Source organism: Microtus oregoni, unplaced genomic scaffold (assembly GCF_018167655.1).
Source record: "Microtus oregoni isolate MIOR12 unplaced genomic scaffold, Mior012 000015F_ref0000493, whole genome shotgun sequence".
NCBI classification, from domain to species: domain Eukaryota; kingdom Metazoa; phylum Chordata; class Mammalia; order Rodentia; family Cricetidae; genus Microtus; species Microtus oregoni.
The window spans coordinates 22,320,210-22,337,813 of NW_024543074.1; the positions used below are offsets into that span (position 1 = coordinate 22,320,210).

General features: G+C 48.9%; 1 protein-coding gene across 2 annotated transcripts in view; it reads left to right on the forward strand.

Annotated features, from left to right (window-relative positions):
* Positions 1-17,604, forward strand: part of Abr (ABR activator of RhoGEF and GTPase) — a 145,776-nt gene that overhangs the window by 34,296 nt on the left and 93,876 nt on the right. The window contains exon 2 of one of the 2 annotated variants that reach the window (XM_041665666.1): positions 15,552-15,736. In XM_041665666.1, the coding sequence (XP_041521600.1) occupies positions 15,552-15,736 (185 nt within the window). Of the gene's footprint in view, positions 1-15,204; positions 15,737-17,604 lie in introns of those variants that run through there. The other variant, XM_041665665.1, reaches the window with a different exon arrangement.

Consider the following 17,604-nt stretch of genomic DNA (forward strand, 5'->3'; position numbering starts at 1 on the left):
GGGATGCCTTTGTTGACTTCTGTAGGGCAGTGTGGACGTGTGGAGCCCTGTGCCTTTGGAGACTCTGTCCTGGTGACTCCCGCTCTCGGGCTCTTACTGACTCCTCCCTGAACTGCCCCTTACTGCTTCTCAGCACCAGATTGAGAATCATTTAATTTTTCATGAATACCCTAAGGACTTATGAAACCATTTAATGGGCAAGGGGCTCTGAGGGAGTACATTGCAGGCAGGTGATAAAGAGCCTTTGGATTTGAAGATCATCACCACAATGGTCTCTTGACTCCCCCGTTATGCCTCCTGGCTGCTCGCCCCTTTGTGGCTTTGTAGCTGAACATTTTCCACTGGAGACAAGGTCAGAAGAGAAATCAAACCAGTCCACGTTTCCTACTTGTTACTACTTACTGAGAAAGGTTCAGAAGGGACTGTTAACTCTAATGGGGTTAGAATTCCTAAAGGTCTGTCAGAGCAACCTTCTACTCCTACCCCTTAAATAATCAAATCGGTTGTCCTGAGGAGGGCTTAGGAAGCTTTTTAGGGAGTTGTGACAGCCAGCCAGCAGCTTATGAGCATGTGCAATGTTAATCCGGGCCCCCAGTGCCGGAGTAACAGGGTTTACAAACCAAGGCTGTTTTTGCCTTCTAGTCTTCTGCCACCTAGTGGAGAAAACAGAACATGCCAGCGGCAGCCAACAAACAACACTGTACAGATAGATTTATCACTGTTATTTTGGTCTGATTGACCAAATGATTTATTGTCTGCGAAATGTCCTCTTCGTTGAGTGTCTCTTATTGTTCTCCTGGATATAGTAAACATTCCAGGTACAGATGAGGAATTGGAGATGCCAAGAGAGAGAGGAATTTACAGAAAACGTGCAGAGCTAGGACCTGGACCAGGTCTGTCAGGTCCCTGTCTTGGCCTGGGTCTCATTGACTAGGCTGCAGTAATGGAGCTGGGGTCAGCTCCTACCCCTGCATCTAGCATGTGATGTCTTATGAGGTGTTTGCTGATTGGCAGGATTGTTCACACATGCTGTAAGCTTCCCTTCCAATATGCAAGGAAGGACATATGTTTGGTAGTGTCTGTCCTATCTGCTCAGTACACATGTAACTGCCTTTCCTATAGGGTAATTGGCTTTGTTTTTTTTTTTTGTTTGTTTGTTTTGTTTTGGCTAGGTGTGATGTTGCATGCCTATAATCCTAGCACTCAGCAGGCAGAAGCAGGGGATCATATTATCAAGGCCAGTCTGGGCTATATAATGAAACTCCGCTTCTACAAAAGAGATCTAGGAACTGGTGGGATGGTTTGATGGGGTAAGAGCACTTGCTGCACAAGCATGAGGACCTGAGTTTGATCCCTGGTACCCTTGTGAATAGCCAGGAGTTGCTGCACACACCTGTGACCCTAGCATGGCAGCTGTTGGGGTGTGGGGATTAGAGACAGGAGAATCACAAAGATCTGCTGGCCAGTCTAACTGGAAAATGTGAGCTCAGCGAAAGACCCTGCCTCCAGGGAATAAGGTAGAGGTGCACATGCTTGGGTACCTGCCTGTGTGTCTGTGTGCACATGACACAGATGTATTTCAGAGAAGTTGTGAATTTTAGTTTGCCTGAGAAGGGGATTATGTCAGAGCATAAAGAAAAATCAGACTTAGTTTGAAGAGCAGGCTTTAAGTTGCAGCTCGGTTGTTTCTTACCCGATGGCCTTGGTTGATGGCTGCCTCAGTTTACGTCCCGGTTATGTACAAAGGGGTAGATAAAGCCGAGTGACAGTACTCTGACAGCCTCCCTGGCTAGCAAGGATCAGATGAGCTCCTGGCTGTAGGCTTGCTGTGTCCACTAACAGGGTGCAGATTCCAGTCAGCGTTTCTGTCCCCTCTCAGAGCCTGGAAACTGGAGAAGATGTTCCCTCTTCTACCCAGAGCCAGTTGGCATACCTCCTTCCCCATGTCCAAGACCCGAGATTCTTTTTTGTCTCTGACTTTGGAGACTTGGCTTTCTCCAAGCAGCCACGGTCTCTGCCTTCCCTTCCCAGAGGAATCCTGGAGGTGGATGATCAGATCACCATCTCCATGGCAACCAGAGAGGTCCTTCTGCACTCCCACAGAGGGCCTGGAGTCTGTTCCCAGCAGTGGGGGCAGAGACAGAAAGGAGAACTCCAGTGACATTAGCCACACATCTGTCCGTTAGCTGCCACGTGTCTTTGGCCAGGTGACCAGCTGCCCCTGTGCTGATTTAGTGCTTAGATGCAGATAGGTGCTCTTCTGTGCTCCAGTTAGTTGCTGCGTGCTGACTCAAGGGACCTGGGTGAAGGAGCCATGGGCTACCCTTCATGCCTGGTCACAGTATACGATCAGGTCAAAGCAAAACTCTGCTTGTCCACTGCCTCCTTCTCTATCCCCAGGCAAACCCTGAATCCCTTAAGACCTGTGTAAGCCCTGCTTCTTACCACCAGCCTTCCCCGTGCTTAGGGAGTTGATAGTGTGCTGAGCTGACAGTGCTGCGGAAGGCATCGGAGGGTTGCTTCAAAATCTGAGCTCCGTTGGGCTTGCGGAATTCTTACCTTAAGCTGGAGAAGTAGAATTGCCCAGGGTCTGGCAGTGTTAACAACCCTGGTGCTCCACCTACCCACATGGATTCAGCTTGAGTCTCTGGGATGGAAGCTAGTTATCAGGAACTTCCAGCACATGTGAAGTTAGGAACTTCTGTCTTAAAAACTCAGCATATGAACCACAGTGGTCCTTGATGCCTTCCTCCACGCTGAGGCTACTTACAGGAGAGTGATCACTTGCAACTGATGGAAGTTTGCTGTGACCTTCTCAGCTGTCAGTTTCACCAAAGCCCTGGTTTTTGTAGTTTAAGAACCAGGAGATCCTTGAGGGCACTTATCACTGGGATGCAGTCAGGGTTGTACTGATAATAGCTGTTGTTTATTTAGTGCTTGCCCTGGGCACTGTATGTATTTTTCCCATTACAAGTCCATGAAAATTTGATGAGCATTGGGTTTAGAGGTGTATACATAGTTTCCCGGCACTTGGGAATGTGGAGGCAGCAGGATCCGGAGTTCAAAGCCCATCTTGGCCAAATAGCAAGTTCATGGCCAGCCTGGGCTGAATGAGACCCAGTCTCAAAAGAAAAAAGTAACTAGGAATGTATTTTAAAAATTAAAAAACCCACACAAGTTGATTAAAGTGCCCTTGAAAAGAAAAACTTAAGGGTGATGGAGAGATGACTCAGTGATTAAGAACACTGTTGCTCTTGCAGAGGACCTGGGTTTGGTTCCCAGCACCCACATAATGGCTTACAAATGCCTGAAGCTCCAGTTTTAGAGGATCTGACATCCTTTCCTGACCTCCACGGGTGCCAGGCATGCACATAGTGCAATACATACGTGATGTAAGCAAAATACATGTACATAAAAATTCAATATTCAATTTGTAGAGAGCATCCCCTGGACTCAGCCCCCAACACCCCATAAGCAGTGGTATATATCTATAATTCCAAAACTCAGGAAGTGGAGACAGAAGGACCAGAGAGGCTTCAAATCATCCTCAGCTACATAAAAGGAGGTTATGCAAGACCCTATCTCAAAGGAGGGGAGGAAGAGAAAAGCAAAGTGAGGCTCATGAAGTGAGTACAGATATTATTAATCATCTATTTTACAGATAGGAAAACTGAGGCTCTGCATGGTTAAGTAGCATGTCCAAAGTCTCATGGCTGGTAAGAAGATTGAGAGTAGAAATGGTGTCTGATTCCATAGCCTGTGCCCTTGACCACTGCGTTGTCCCAGCCTCCCCGCCATCATTTATGGGACATCAGGCGCTGAGAGGAAGAGGCTTGTGCCAGGAGAATACCTCATCCTGATGTTAGGCCATGGCCAAGGGCTCCAAGTGTTATCACCTGTTCAACACAGGTCCCTTGGGCTTTGTAGGTGCCAGCCCCCCACTCTTCTGTGATCCCTGGCTGTCACCTTCGCCATTTTCTATTTACCACACCAAGTTCTTGAATGTCATTCTGTCAGCCACTCTGTTGTGTGGGCATTGTCCTTATCTCACAGAGACACACTGACGCTCAGAGAGGCTGTGACTCAAAGAAACCCAAAGCCAACCAGCTGGTAATCTACATCTGGTGTTTAAATCCAGGCTCCCAGCTTCATGGCAGCTCAGCTTTGGCATAGGCAAGAAGACACTGGATTGTTTGTGTGCCTTGGGAACTGGCTCTCCATCAGGGTAGAGGGAGCCAAGGACAAGCCCGTAGCAGAGGGGGACAGAAGACTGAAACTGGGTTTGCATTTGACGGACTTGGGGGTTCTGTAGAGACTGTTCTATTAGAGCAGATGGTAGGAAGGAACTCTGGTTACCCATGAGGCTACTCCTGCCCCCGGGAGGCCATGGACAGAAGTCCAAGCGTTTCTGGGGCTCAGAAGCAAGCCCTGTGTTAGTAGGAGAATGCAGACACCCAGAACACAGTGTCCATTTGGAGCAGTATGATGCAGGGGCGGGTAGGCCACTCAGTGCTCAGAGGCTGTGGATTCTGTCATAGCCTCCTTCCTGACAGTACCCTGAAACTCTGCCACCTTGAGGCGTCCTGAGCTCAGAACTATAGTGACCAGCCCAGACTTAACCTCTGACTCTAACATTCTAGACCTCTGTTCTGCTGTTTAGTTTGGGGACTGGGAAATGGCTGCTCACTCGACAGGAGGAAGGGTCTAGCACTTCTGGCAGCCCCTGCCTAACAAGACTGTTCTCTGTGCCCTGCTCCCCTGGAGCGGGCAGTGGCATAGCCTCTGGCTCTGCATTAGTTCACCTGCTCAGCTCAGACTCTCCTGGCCTTTGCGTGGAAGAGTAACTCTCTTTCACTGTCTCTCTCCTCGTTCCCCTTGCTAATGAATTTGGCCTTTGCTCCCCCCCCCATGTGCTGTTCCAGAATGCCTGGGGTTCCCATGTTCCCAAATCAGGGCACCCAACCATCTTAATTCTCTTCTAGACCTGTACAGCTCTTGCTCTCTAGATTTTAACTTCATAGGCTCCCATGACAGCCATCCATCATCCTTTTTAGTCCTCAGCAACCCCTTCTTGGACTTGGGTGCCTTCTTTGCTCTGCTTGCTCTATTATTCATTTTGTTTTGTTTTTCTAGACAGGACTTCTCTGTGTAATAGCTATGACTGTCCTGGAATTCTGTAGACCAGGCTGGTCTCAAACTCACAGAGATTCACCTACCTCTGCCTCCCAAGTGCTGGGATTAAAGGCGTGTGCCACCACTGCCCAGCTCACTCTTTCCTTCATCTAGAATGGTTTGTAGAGTCTAGCCTCATTCCAGCTTCTTTCTGCCCTCTTTCCCTGACCTGTGGGCTGCTGTGCACCGGTTCCCAAAGATGTCCTAGGTGCTGTCATTGTCTCCTATATCTGAATAGACTAGAAAGTGACAGGAAGGTCAGATCTTTCACCATATAGTGCTTACTTACATGAGGGTTCTCACTCTTTTTAATCATTCATTCATTCATTCATGGGATCAATGTTGTAATATTGTTATAAACACTGGAGATGCAACAGGGCATAAAATGTGTAAGAATCCATGTCCTTCTAGAATTTACCTCCTCATCATGAGGAGACAAGGAATAGTTTGAACCTCAGAATAAATGATCTAATATGTTAGGAGATGGAGTAAGAGCCATCTGCCACGTGGAGATGGTTACTGCTTGTGATTTCAGGGTGGAGCTGCCCAATGAAGGTTTGTAGGAAGTGGAGAGTTGGCCATGAGATAAATAAAGGTCTGAGGTGCCACCAGAAGTCCAGTTTGGAAAATTGACAATATACAGGGTGTGGTGGCTCACACCTGTAATTCTGACATTTAGAAGGCTGAGACAGGGTAGCTTGCTGAGAGTCTAGACCAGCCTTGGATGTGAGGTGAGACCCTGTCATAACATAAAACAAGAACACTTTGCTGGGACCAGGGGGAGATGGACCATTTTGTGGCTCTTGGGTAGGAGGAGTGCTTAACTAGCATGCATAAGGCCCTGGGTTTAATCCTCAGCACTAAACAGAAAAGAACGCAGAGGTGGGATACACTGTAGGGGAAAGGGCAAGAGCAGAGAGATCCACCCAGAAGGGGTGTCTCTGAGAACATATGCTACTCAGGCCAGCTGGGAGTAGTGCTAAGAGGTGAACTCTTCCTCAGGGAGAGCCGACAGGAATTTCTGCTGGAGTGGATGTGGGTGTGTGAGAACCTGAATGAGTGGCAGGAGGATGATACCTGTAGCTGAGTCTGGGAAGCTGTGATACAGCAGCTGCGTAGCACTTTGGTTAGATGTCTTACATTGGGATGTCTCTTAGACATTGAACTTGAACAGGCAGGCACTCTGCGTAAAGGAGGAGACGTGGGCTGAATATATATCTGAGCGTTGTCAGCATTAGAAGGTGTTTCGGAGTAAGAGCCTGGGTGAGGGTGCAACGCGTTGGGAAGAAGTCTTAAGTTTCCAAGTTCTCAAGTCCCGGGCCAGGGAGGCAGGAGCACTCAGCTCCTACGCTGAGATAAGTGTTGGGCCAGGAGGACTAAACACCTGGAACAATTCGTGGAAACCAAATGGAAGGAGAGTGGTCCACTACCCTGAATGCTGCTGGTTTAAGTGAGGACTGAGCTCTGACCGTGCTTTGATCTAAGGCCCTCCCCTCTGGATGGTAGGTGAGAGTTGTTGCCTGTTTCTTCTTGGGTTCTAACTTTATTCCTCCCCAGGGCATGGGACAGCAGTGAAGACTGGTCCTGGGCTCTGATATAGCTTAGTTTCAGCCTAGTCTCCATCTTGGTTTCTGACCCCAAGACCAGTTGTTGCAGCTGTCATATTTCATGCAATAAGGGACTAGGATCCTGTCTTTGTAGGTTTAATGTCAGATCCATATCTGATGTACCATCCCACTGCTATCATTGCAGAGAGCCAGGGAATAGCCACTGAGCATCATCTAGCTGATTCTAGCCTACATCCCTCTTGGGTCGGAGCTTCATCACATCTGCCTCAGAGAGCAGAGCTATGGCGTCTGAGCTCACTTCCTCTTCCTCCCAGCATTCTGTTCTGTTTACTCCACCTACCTATGTTCTAACCTATCAGGCCAAGCAGTTTCTTTATTAATTAACCAATGAAAGCAACGGATATATGATACTCCCACATCAATATAAGCCACAGGCGGATCAAGATAAGGAAAGTTCCCATCACCCATGAAAGTTCCTTTGGGCCTCTCCCAGTCAGTACACTGCCTGCCTCCAGCCCTGGGTTTCATTTGTTCTTAAATTCTGTGCCACAGGGTCCTTTGCTGTGTACTTTCCTGTTAGGCTGTTTCTGTTCCTCATGGTGTCTGTCAGGTGGACCTTTGCGGATGAAATGAAGTGGCAGGTTCAGTGCTGCACGGTGTGAACCACAGTGTGTAAGCTTTGGTTGCAGGAGCTCCTGGGGCAGGACAGCTCTCTGGAAGGTTCAGTGCCGCATGCACGGTGTGAACCACAGTGTATAAGGTCGCAGGAGCTCCTGGGGCAGGACAGCTCTCTGGCAGGTTCAGTGTCACATGCACGGTGTGAACCACAGTGTGTAAGCTTTGGTTGCAGGAGCTCCTGGGGCAGGACCACTCTTTTGCTGTTGCTCTGGTAGGACCAATGGTTATAGGCTTGGGCTTTCCTTCATGCTACTTCCTGCCTATTTGCCCCCTATTGGTTCCCAGGTAGAAAATAAATGTATAGCTTTTATTATTACTTAGTTAGCCTTGATGTCACCCCTGTTGGGATATCAGGGCCACTCTGTACCTGGAATTTTACCCTGTACCTGTAAGTTCTTAGGTCCCCAGAAGAGGAAGAGAGGACCCCACACCTTTTTTCAGCGTGAAACTTGAAGCCCCAAGTGTTTATGTCTAGCTATGCCTTTTGGTCCTTGGTTCAGGACAGCCTCAAAACAAAATTGTACACAGTGATCTCCCCCAGTGGGCACCCGAGGTAGGAGGAATGAAGTCTAGCCACTTGGGTGAACTTACCTCTCACTGGCCAGTTCTCTTCATTGCATGAATTAGTGTTTGAGCGCCTGTCATCTGGCATCTCTCAAGTATACTGGTTTCGTTACAGGCTGAAAATAGAATAGCTCACATTCGTAGGTGATGTCTTCTCTGAGTGGTACAGGATTCTGCCTGCATAGTGACTCCACACGGGAGCGTGTGTCTGAGAGGTAGCTATGTTCTGTGAAACCACAGCTGGGGTCCCTGGGCTAGTGGGCTTTCTCAGCAGAGCCCCCAGTCTGCTCCACCTCCAGCTTGACTCAGGATGTAGTCTGTGCCCCCTTCTGTCGTGCCATTCCCCTCACTCCCTTGCTCACTCAGTGTTCCAGCCATGGTGGCTATTTATACTCCTCTTAAGGGGCCCTGCTGTTTCCTACTTGTGCTGTTTCCAAGCCTCCTCCTTGCCTAGAGCTCTGCTCCCGGCCCCCACCCACCTGACAAGCAACCACACATTGTTCAAGAGTCAATTAATAATATTAACAGTAGCAGCTAAGATTTATTGGGTGCTTGCTATGTGCTAGGTGCTGCGCACATACCATCCAGCTGAATCCCCTTACTGTCCCTCTTTCTAGTCACTCAGCCAGTATTGTTGAGAAGTGGCTACCTGGTGCTAGGCACAGAGAGGTTTGAGAAGTGACAGAGAATGGATGGGATCTGAGTCTGTCCTCTCCATCCCTTGCTCTCTGGAAGTGATAATCCCTCAAGTACTTGATCCTCTCACCCCTCTTCTCTGCTTTACCGTGCCTGGGAATTTCATTGTCTTCCTCTTTACTGGGAGGGAGGGTGTCACTTAGAAATGTGTTCATTTTATGTGGCAGAAAACCTGATATTCTAGGGCTTTCATTTCCTGCTTAGCAAGAAATGAGGTGGACCTGCTGATTGTCATTGGCTCGGTAGCTCACAGAGTCATCATTTTCTCCCATGGCAGCAGTATGGCTATCCTGGCTCCTGTCATCATCGCATCCAAGTTCAAGGCAAACAATCAAACCAAAGGTCTTTCAGATTCTCATGGGCCAGATAGTGATTGCTTCTTCTTGTAGTAGACATCTTTCTGAGAATAAGGTCCATTTCTGCTTCATAGAAACCAAGCAGGGAAGAAGATATGGTAGAAAGCTAACAGTGTTTGTTAGTGTCCTGGGAGCAGCGGGACCACAAATTAATTCCTTCCAGGTTTCCAGAACATGAATGCTCAATAATGTTTTTTTCCTTATAATTTGCTTTTTTTTTTTTTGTTCTTTGAATGGGCAGGGAGGAGCACAAGGTCTTGCTGTTTAGTCCAGGCTGATCTTGAACTCATGATTCTGTTGCCCCAGCCTCCAAAGTGCTAGTATTATAGATGTGAGTCATTGTGTCCAGTTTCTATAATCATGTTATATGTAGTCTCCCCAGCTTTGTGTACACATCAGACATACTACCATGCTTCTGTTACTCTTTTCACTTACATGATGACTTATGTCACCCACATAATGTTAAGTGGTTGTACATTAGTCTGTCTTGAAGACATATCATAATTTATTTAGCCAGTTCCCTATACTCAATCACTCAGATTGTTTTAAATATAATTTTGCAATCATAAACAGTCTTGTAGGTCTATCCAAAATATTTAAAAAATTTTAATAGGCTGAGTGTGTTTTTTGGTTGTTTTGGGGTTTTTATATTTATGTTGCTTTTTGAGACAGGGCCTCATTATTTGCTCTGGCTGTCCCAGAACCCACTATGTAGACCAGGCTGGCCTCAAACACAACAGAGATCGCTTGTTTCTGCCTCCCTAGTGCTGGGATTAAAGTTTATGCCACCACACTTGTCCTTGTATGGGTGTTTTGCCTGCATGCCTGGTGCCCACAGAGACCAGAAGAGGATGTCAGATCCCTGCGCCTGGACTGGTTGTGAGTTACCATGTGGGTGCTGGGACTCGAGCCTAGGCCCTCTGGAAGAGCAGTCAGCACTCTTAACCACTTATCCAACTCTCCACAGCCCCATGCAAGTATATTTTATGAGTATTTATAATTAATTATATATTCTTATCTTAGGGCACAGTTTTGAATTATGCTGGGTAGTTGGAGCAGTTAAACACACCTTCAGGATCTCAGAGTGTGTCCCTTTACAGCTCTGGCTTTATTAATTAATACTATTCTTTTGTGGTGCTGGCCTTCACCCTCAGGGCTTCACACATCCTAGACAAGAAGCCTATCATTATTTTTAAGTTCTTGTTAATTTGATAGGAAAATTACACCAAGGCGGAAGGGAAAGTAGGTTGCGTTTTCTTTTATTGCAGTGAGGTTAACCTTTAAAAAGAGTATCTCTGGCCGTTTGCTGTTCTATTTTAAGTTTTCTTCTCCTTTCCCTAGCTCATTAGAATATGATGTAATTATCCTTTTCTCATCCGTTTGTAAAAGTGCTTTATCTACCTGGAAACACAGGGAAGTTCATAGGAGCTGACTTTGAGGGCTAAAGAGGTCTCCTTGATGGACAAAGAGCCGAGGACAGGGTTTTAGGAGTCATAGCAGCAGGTGTGGTGGTCTAGGGGTGGTACAGGGATGAGGATTCATGGAATGCTTTCCTTGCTGTACACATTATCACAAATATTGGTGGCTTTAAGCCACAGAAAGTTATCTTCATTGTGTGCATTATAGGCCCCAGATCAGGGCCTGTTGGGAAGCCCTTTTTTCCAGGCTTTAGGGGTCGAATTCCTGCGTGCTCTTCTCAGCTAGTGCTGGCTGTACGTGTTCCCTCCCTGTCTTTAAGGGTCTGTTCTGTCTGTGTTCTCCCCTTGCGTCTCCTAAGGACTTCAGGGGATTTAGTTCCTATATGGTTCATCCAAGATAATTTTGTTTTGCGATCTTCAACATCTTCAAGTATCTTTTCTTTCAATTAAGGTCGTATTTACAGGTGCCAGGGCTTAAGACTAGACTCTCCGGCTATATTCAGACAGTTGTAGGAACTGGAAATGATCCTATACTACAGGGCAGGAGATGACCATGTAAAGGGGAAGCAGATGTGTACTATGAGGAGTCTTCAGCTAGCAAGTTAGGCTGTTTGAGCCATTAGGCTTGGCAGAGAACTGTGAGGTGTGATTGGGTTTTAGCTTGGCTGCCGTGGGGAGAAAATTATTGGCAAGAGTGGGGATTTGAGGAGATCCATGCAGACTGGGAAGGGGAGGTTCTGGAGAGACTTGGAGGTCTTCCATCATCTGCTGAACTAACCTCAGGTTAAAGTTGGTGACTGGAAGATAGGTGTCCAGGGAGTAATCAGAGATGGATATGCAGTCCAGACCTCTCAGCGGAGAGTTAAAAAAAATGGGAGAAGACACAGAGGAAAGGGTGGCAATGATCTGGAGAGCACTGGCCCCTGTCCCGTCATTTTATTATGAGAACTATCAGACATGGAGAAAGGTTGAGGACATCGCACACTGAACAGCCCACTTACTGTTAGCTAGAGTCCGTACTTATTCATGGCTGCCCCCTTTCACGTCGATCCATCGCCTGTCCCGTTCCCTCTTATGTTTTATGTATTTCAGAATTGCAGATGACTCCTTCAGCCTGGCGTTATCATCAACGAGTGTTCAGTATTTAGTGAACTGCATAAATATTAACTGTACTAAGATTTGGTAAATTCTGGTGATTGCATCTGTCTTTGTACCTCAGATCCCTGGCAAGGTAGGGGATGGTTCCATTGGCCCAGAAGTACCTTTGTGCCTACTGTCATTAGCTCCTGTCCACACCCCATGCCCAGAGGCCACCAGTGTTTTTATGGTTAGTATTTCCAAACATTGGTCAGCTTTGTCTGTGCTGAAACATTATACATGCTGAAACATTCAAGCTGAGCACTTGTACTTAGCGTCATTCACTTAGCATAGTATGTTCAGAGATCACTAATACAGCTCCTTTCTGTTCCCTGGTGGTAGTCTATTTTAAGAGTCTATACGGAACAGCAGTTTTTAAGAGATGGGTGGTGAAAGACTTCACCAAGGAGATCAAGAACAGTGAAGGTGGTAGGAGAAAACTAAATATAGTAGTGGTTCAGATAACATGGACTTCTCTTTCTCTCCCTGCTCCCAAGCCCCCTCATTTCTTGATTCTCATTTTATAAAAAAAAAAAAAAAGAAGTCTAAGGGTAGATCATTCCAGAGTCAAAAGGTGGCTTCTTTATCTCATCAGTGACTCAGACTTCCAGTATTCTGTTCTGCCATCTTCAATTCTTTCTTCATCTTCAAAGTCATCTCATGGTTTAGCATGGCTGCTGCAGTTCCAGCCATGCAAACTGGCAACAAAAGGAAGAACAGTGAGCAGGGGGCATTGTACTTCTTACCATTATTATTATTAAATTATATGTATGTGGTGTGTTGTATACGTGTTTTGTGAGTGTGTGTGTATGTGTACATGTGTGCCAAAAGTCCAGTTCAAATGCTTTTGCATTGACACTCTCCACTTTTAATTTTTTAAAATTTGTGTGTGTGTGTGTGTGTGCACACATGTATGCACATGAGTGCATGGGTATGCCAGAAAATGGCATTAGATCCCCTGGAGTTGGTTGTAAGCTGCCTGACATGAATGCTAGACACTGAACTTGGTCTTCCAGAAGAGCAGGTGTGTGTGTGTGTGTGTGTGTTGTCTCTCTCTCTCTCTCTCTCTCTCTCTCTTTCTCTCTCTCTCTCTATCTCCTGTCTTCATGCACACCATATACCAGTGCTGAGGTTATAGGCATGTGCCACCATCCCTGGCTTGGATGGCAGGCATTTTACCAACTGAGCCATCTCTCCAGCCTCCTTAACCAAAAGCAGCCATCTTCAAAGTCTCTTAACTTCCACCTAACACCCCTACCTTTAGACAGGGTCTTGCTATGTATTCCAGGCTGGTCTTGAACTCCTAATGACCCTCCTGCCTTGACCTCCCAAGTGCTAGGGTTCCAGGTCTAGGCTCTTATGCTCAGCTATTCCTCTTGTTCATTAGTGAGGACTTAATTACATGCTACTAAGAAATGGGGTCCCTGTACTAGCCACTGAGTGTAGTGCCACTCCGAATACTGTGGGGTTTCTGCTACCAAGAGGGGAAATGGAGCTGACTGTCAGCAACTGCATCGTCTCACTTTCTTTTTAGACTAGTGGCCAGGCCACGGCCACTTAGTGTTCTCCTCTGTGGCCTTCGGAGACCAAAGCTTGTCTGTGCCTGGTGGGTTTCTTTTTCAGCCCTCTACTCCCCTAGAGAGTTGATTTCTCCATCCTTTTATGTATCCCTTTTCCTAATAGAAGTGTCCCACACTCCCAGAATTTTATGAAAGGCACGAACAAGAAAGGAATGACCTAGAAATGCTTGTAGAGGACATTGGGCCAGTCCCCATGTCTGTACCCTGTGCTCCTCTCATTGGTCAACCATGAGGAGGGCCAAAAGCAGGGTGCTGGGATTTCTTTGGAGTGAACTTCAAACAGGACAGGATAGCCCTTGAAGACTCATAAGGACCCAGGGTCAGATCCTTACCTTGATCTTAGGCAGATGTCTGAGGCCCAGTGGCCTCTTCTGTGAGTACTGCCTTGAAGAGGTGGTTAGATTGACCAGGATTTGGCCAGGTCTGATTGTGCACACAGAGGAATGGCTGCCAGAGACCTGGGGCATGCCAGGTATTGCATTAGAAGTGAACCAGGACATACTCTCTTTTGGCCTATATGTGAACTCTGCCCTTAGGTAATACCTTCATTCCCCTGCTGCCCAATCGGGTCAGGCCAGCTGTTGGCTAGACCAGGTTTACCATAGTTCATTTGCGCACACTCTTAGCTTCAGCATGACCAGGGAGATCCAGAGCTCCTGTAGGAGTAAAGAGGACTGTGGGTTTTCATGTACACGCCTGTCCTGAGGAGATACAGCCTATGTCCTCAGACAGCTTAATGGGCACCTGCTAAGCCCTGGGGTAGGAAGTCGGCAGAAGCAGGTGCAGAGAGCCCAGGGAAAGCTATCGACTGCCAACAGCCAGATTGGACTGAGTGTAGCCGTGGCCTGCCTGGCGCTCCATTGACCTGGTGACACCATTCTCAGCCTGCTGGCTGCCTGTGGGCTGGTGTGTTATGACAGAGGAGGAGGAGCCAGAGACCCCACAGAGAGCTTGACTCACTGGGGCCTTCCTGGCTTAGACCTCGGGTTTGAGGTGGATGGTGCATCCTTCTTATTCACTTGGCTACTCCTGCTTTCCAAGAGCTTGTTATGTGTCATTTGTGGGTGCTGGGCACTTGGCCACAGCTGAAACACTTAGTTCTTGCCCCTGAGGCTTCCGGGAGGCCAGGTGCTATTGGTAAATTGGGTTCCCAGGGAGAACATCCTGGAGGAAGTGATGTCTGAGCAGATAATGGGACAGACCCAGCCAGTCTCCTCTGACATACTGGCCACAGTCCCAAAACCCAGGTCTCTGCCAAGGTTTAGGAACCATATGACAAATTCCTGTGTTTTCAGCAGGTCCAGGGTGCAGGGCACTGGCTGCCAGCAGTGACTCCAAGACTCCCTGTTTGCGTTCCTCTGTGAGACATGGTACCAGCTCCTTCTGGCCCCTCCTCACTTAGGACTCCTTCCCTGAACCAGGGTTCAGGTTGGAGGAGACCTTGCATCTTGCTTACAGCAACCCCACTGTACTCTCAGATATCGTGATAGTGGACTGGGATGTTAGGAACAGCAACACCCAATTCACTGGCCATTCACTGACTGGGAATGGTTGCAAGGGTCTTAGTGAGGTGCAAACCCTGGTGGCCTAACTTATTGCCCCCAGGAGGGCATCTGTGTGGGCGCTGGAGCTTGTGTGGCACTGGGAGGGGTTAATACAGCTTTCCTTTCTGTCCCTTTCCCTCCCTCCTGCTCTGAAGGAAACTGCGTTGGAATTGTAGACTTAAGTGCTGGCTTTTGAGGAGACTGCTGCTCACCCAGTCCCTGCCAGGCCTGGGCACAGCCCTCTCTCCCACGCCTGCCTTCCTTGGCCTCTGTCCTGCTTGCAGGGTCTCATTCAAAGGACTGAGGGCCTCCTAGGGCACACTTTCTGGGTCCTTCCTACCCCCAAACCTGCCCTGCTCACCCCCTAGGGATTGAGCTCAGTGCACAATGGTACCCAAGGAGGAGGGACCGAGGAAGTGACATCGCTTGGCCCGCCCCCACCTCCTTATTCCCTATAAAAAGCAAAATGGTGACTCAGAGAGAAGTTGGAAGCGTCCTGCCTCCTTCTCCCACTGTTAATTTTTAGACGTGGAATTAGGCAGGAGGCAAGGGAAACACAGATCCACATACGCAGCTGACATGCTATTAGGCGGGTGGCAACAGCAGCTCCGCTCCTCCCTGACTCCCAGCAGCCTCTGACGGACTCAGCAGAGCCTGTGCCTGCTGGAGCTCCCACCCTCCTCCCCAGGCCTGGCCTTGCAGCCCCTGCCCTGGCCCAGGGTGCATGGTGCAGCAGGGACCATGGCAGCTGGGGGCCGGCGCCGGCGCCCACTGCGCTACCAGTCCCTGGCAGCCTTGGTGGAAGACTCTCAGTGGCCTTTCTTGTTCCTTGTCTCAGACTTCAGCTACGGTGCCGAGGACTACGACGCAGAGGGGCATGAGGAGCAGAAGGGGCCCCCCGAGGGCTCGGAGACCATGCCATACATCGACGAATCACCCACCATGTCGCCCCAGCTCAGCGCCCGCAGCCAGGGTGGTGGGGACAGCATCTCACCCACCCCACCTGAGGGGTTGGCACCTGGGGTAGGTACTCCTGTTTCCTCTTCTGGGGAGGGGAGGGGAGATAAGACAACTTGTGTGAAAAGTGGGCCAGGGTCTGCTTAGGACAGTGTTAGCAGTGGGGCTGGGGGAGGGTGGGCCTGGACCCCTGGTGCCCTGTCATGTAGGTCCTCTTCTGCTACCCCTCCCCTGTTCCCCTGCTCTGCCAGCTGTTGATTTTGTCCAGGGCACCCTCATGCCCCTTTCAGCATCTCTTAGTCTCTCAACAGGATGGGGAGGGGACCCTGGAAGGACCAGACTTTCCTCTCTGTACCTGGCTGAATGCACAGTGGCCTGTGGGGACAAGTGCCCCACAAAGCCGGGACTGGTGGGGTAAAACACGGTGCTTCTGTAGTGTTCCCCAGGGCTGAGAGCCTCCAGCCTTGTTCCGTTCCACAGGAAAGGATAAGCCTGAGATGCCTGTCTTCCCTGCTTCCCGGAGAGGCAGGGGCTCCCTCTCAGAAATCTTTTGGAAGAAAGATTAAGTACACTTAGACAGGGCAGGGAGTTAGGAATGGGGGGGGGGTTGTAGTACTTAGAATCAGTGCTGTTCCTGGTAACAGGTACTGACACTGGGCACAGCTCATGAGTGTGCGCATCTGAAATACATGAGCCAGCCAGGCAGAGAGATTCCCTGGGGCTTTTTTTCTGGAGTTGGGAGAAAGAATCATAGCTGTTTGTTTTGGTGGTGGGAGCTCGGTTTCATGGGTCCTTGGTTCAGCTTGTCCAGGTATTTGTGGGGTTCTCTTTCCTCTCTGAAGCCCCCAGGGAGCGTTAGCAATGCTATGCAATGCATTTCCCTTCTCTAATGCCTAACCCCTCCACCCCACCTGGAGACTGCCTGGACTCTACCATTTGGAAGAACCCCTGCTCCTTTCTACCCTCTGCGGGCTCTCACCCCCTCTTCACACACTGGGGTGGCTGCTATAGCCTTTGGCAACAAGGGCCTTGGCAACCAGCATCCCACTTGGGGGAAGCCACATTGTTGCCATAGCAACAAAGGCCTAGGCAGAGCTCAGCGGCTGCCAGGTGGTGCAAGTTTGGGAAGGGATAGTGGGGGGCAGGTAAGAGGTAGAGGGGCTGGATGTGGGTGTTGACCAGCCTCAGGCTCCCCACAGCCAGCATTCTTGGGTGTTGTTGCCCTAAGGAGGGGTGGTGGATTAGAGACAGCCATTTTGGCCGTGTCGAGGCAGTGTTTGGACCAATGGAGGAGAGGCTGTTCTGCAATTTGGACTCAGGCCAACCAGGAGAAAGAAGAGAGAGAGAACTCTGGCTCCCCATCTCTCTGCTTTCTGGTTGTATGTCAGTGGGGTTCAGATCTCGCCTAGGGACTTAGCCCATAAGTCCCACTGTAAGCAGGTGCACGATGATGCCCTGTGTAACCTCCGTGCGGGGCCTGGCCTCCCTCTTGTCTCTGCCGTTGTCTCCTTTCCTCTCCTTCCCTTGACTACCTTGTAGGAGCATTCATCCATGGGTATTCGGATTCCCTGGTGAAAAGTACTGCCCATGCTCTATGCATAGCAGGACCATATCCCTGCCTTGTGTTCTTTGCTCTGGGTAGCAGCTTCACTTTGTTCCCATTGTTCTTGGTGGTCAGAAGGGAATAACTTGAGTGGAAGATTTTGAAATGTTTAATATTTTACAGAGAGAACAGTCATCTGAAGTACTTGGGGCCCTCAGTACCAGTTTGCACTGCATTGGATAGATAGGGAGATCACTGATGCCAGTTGGGAATGGCTGGAACAGTTCTAGCTTCAAGCTGCTCTGCTCCTGCCTGCCTGGAGCTAGCTTCCTTTCTGCTTTTTCTGTTGCATTACTGGCCCCATCTAGTGGACCCTGCAAGTATTGCCATT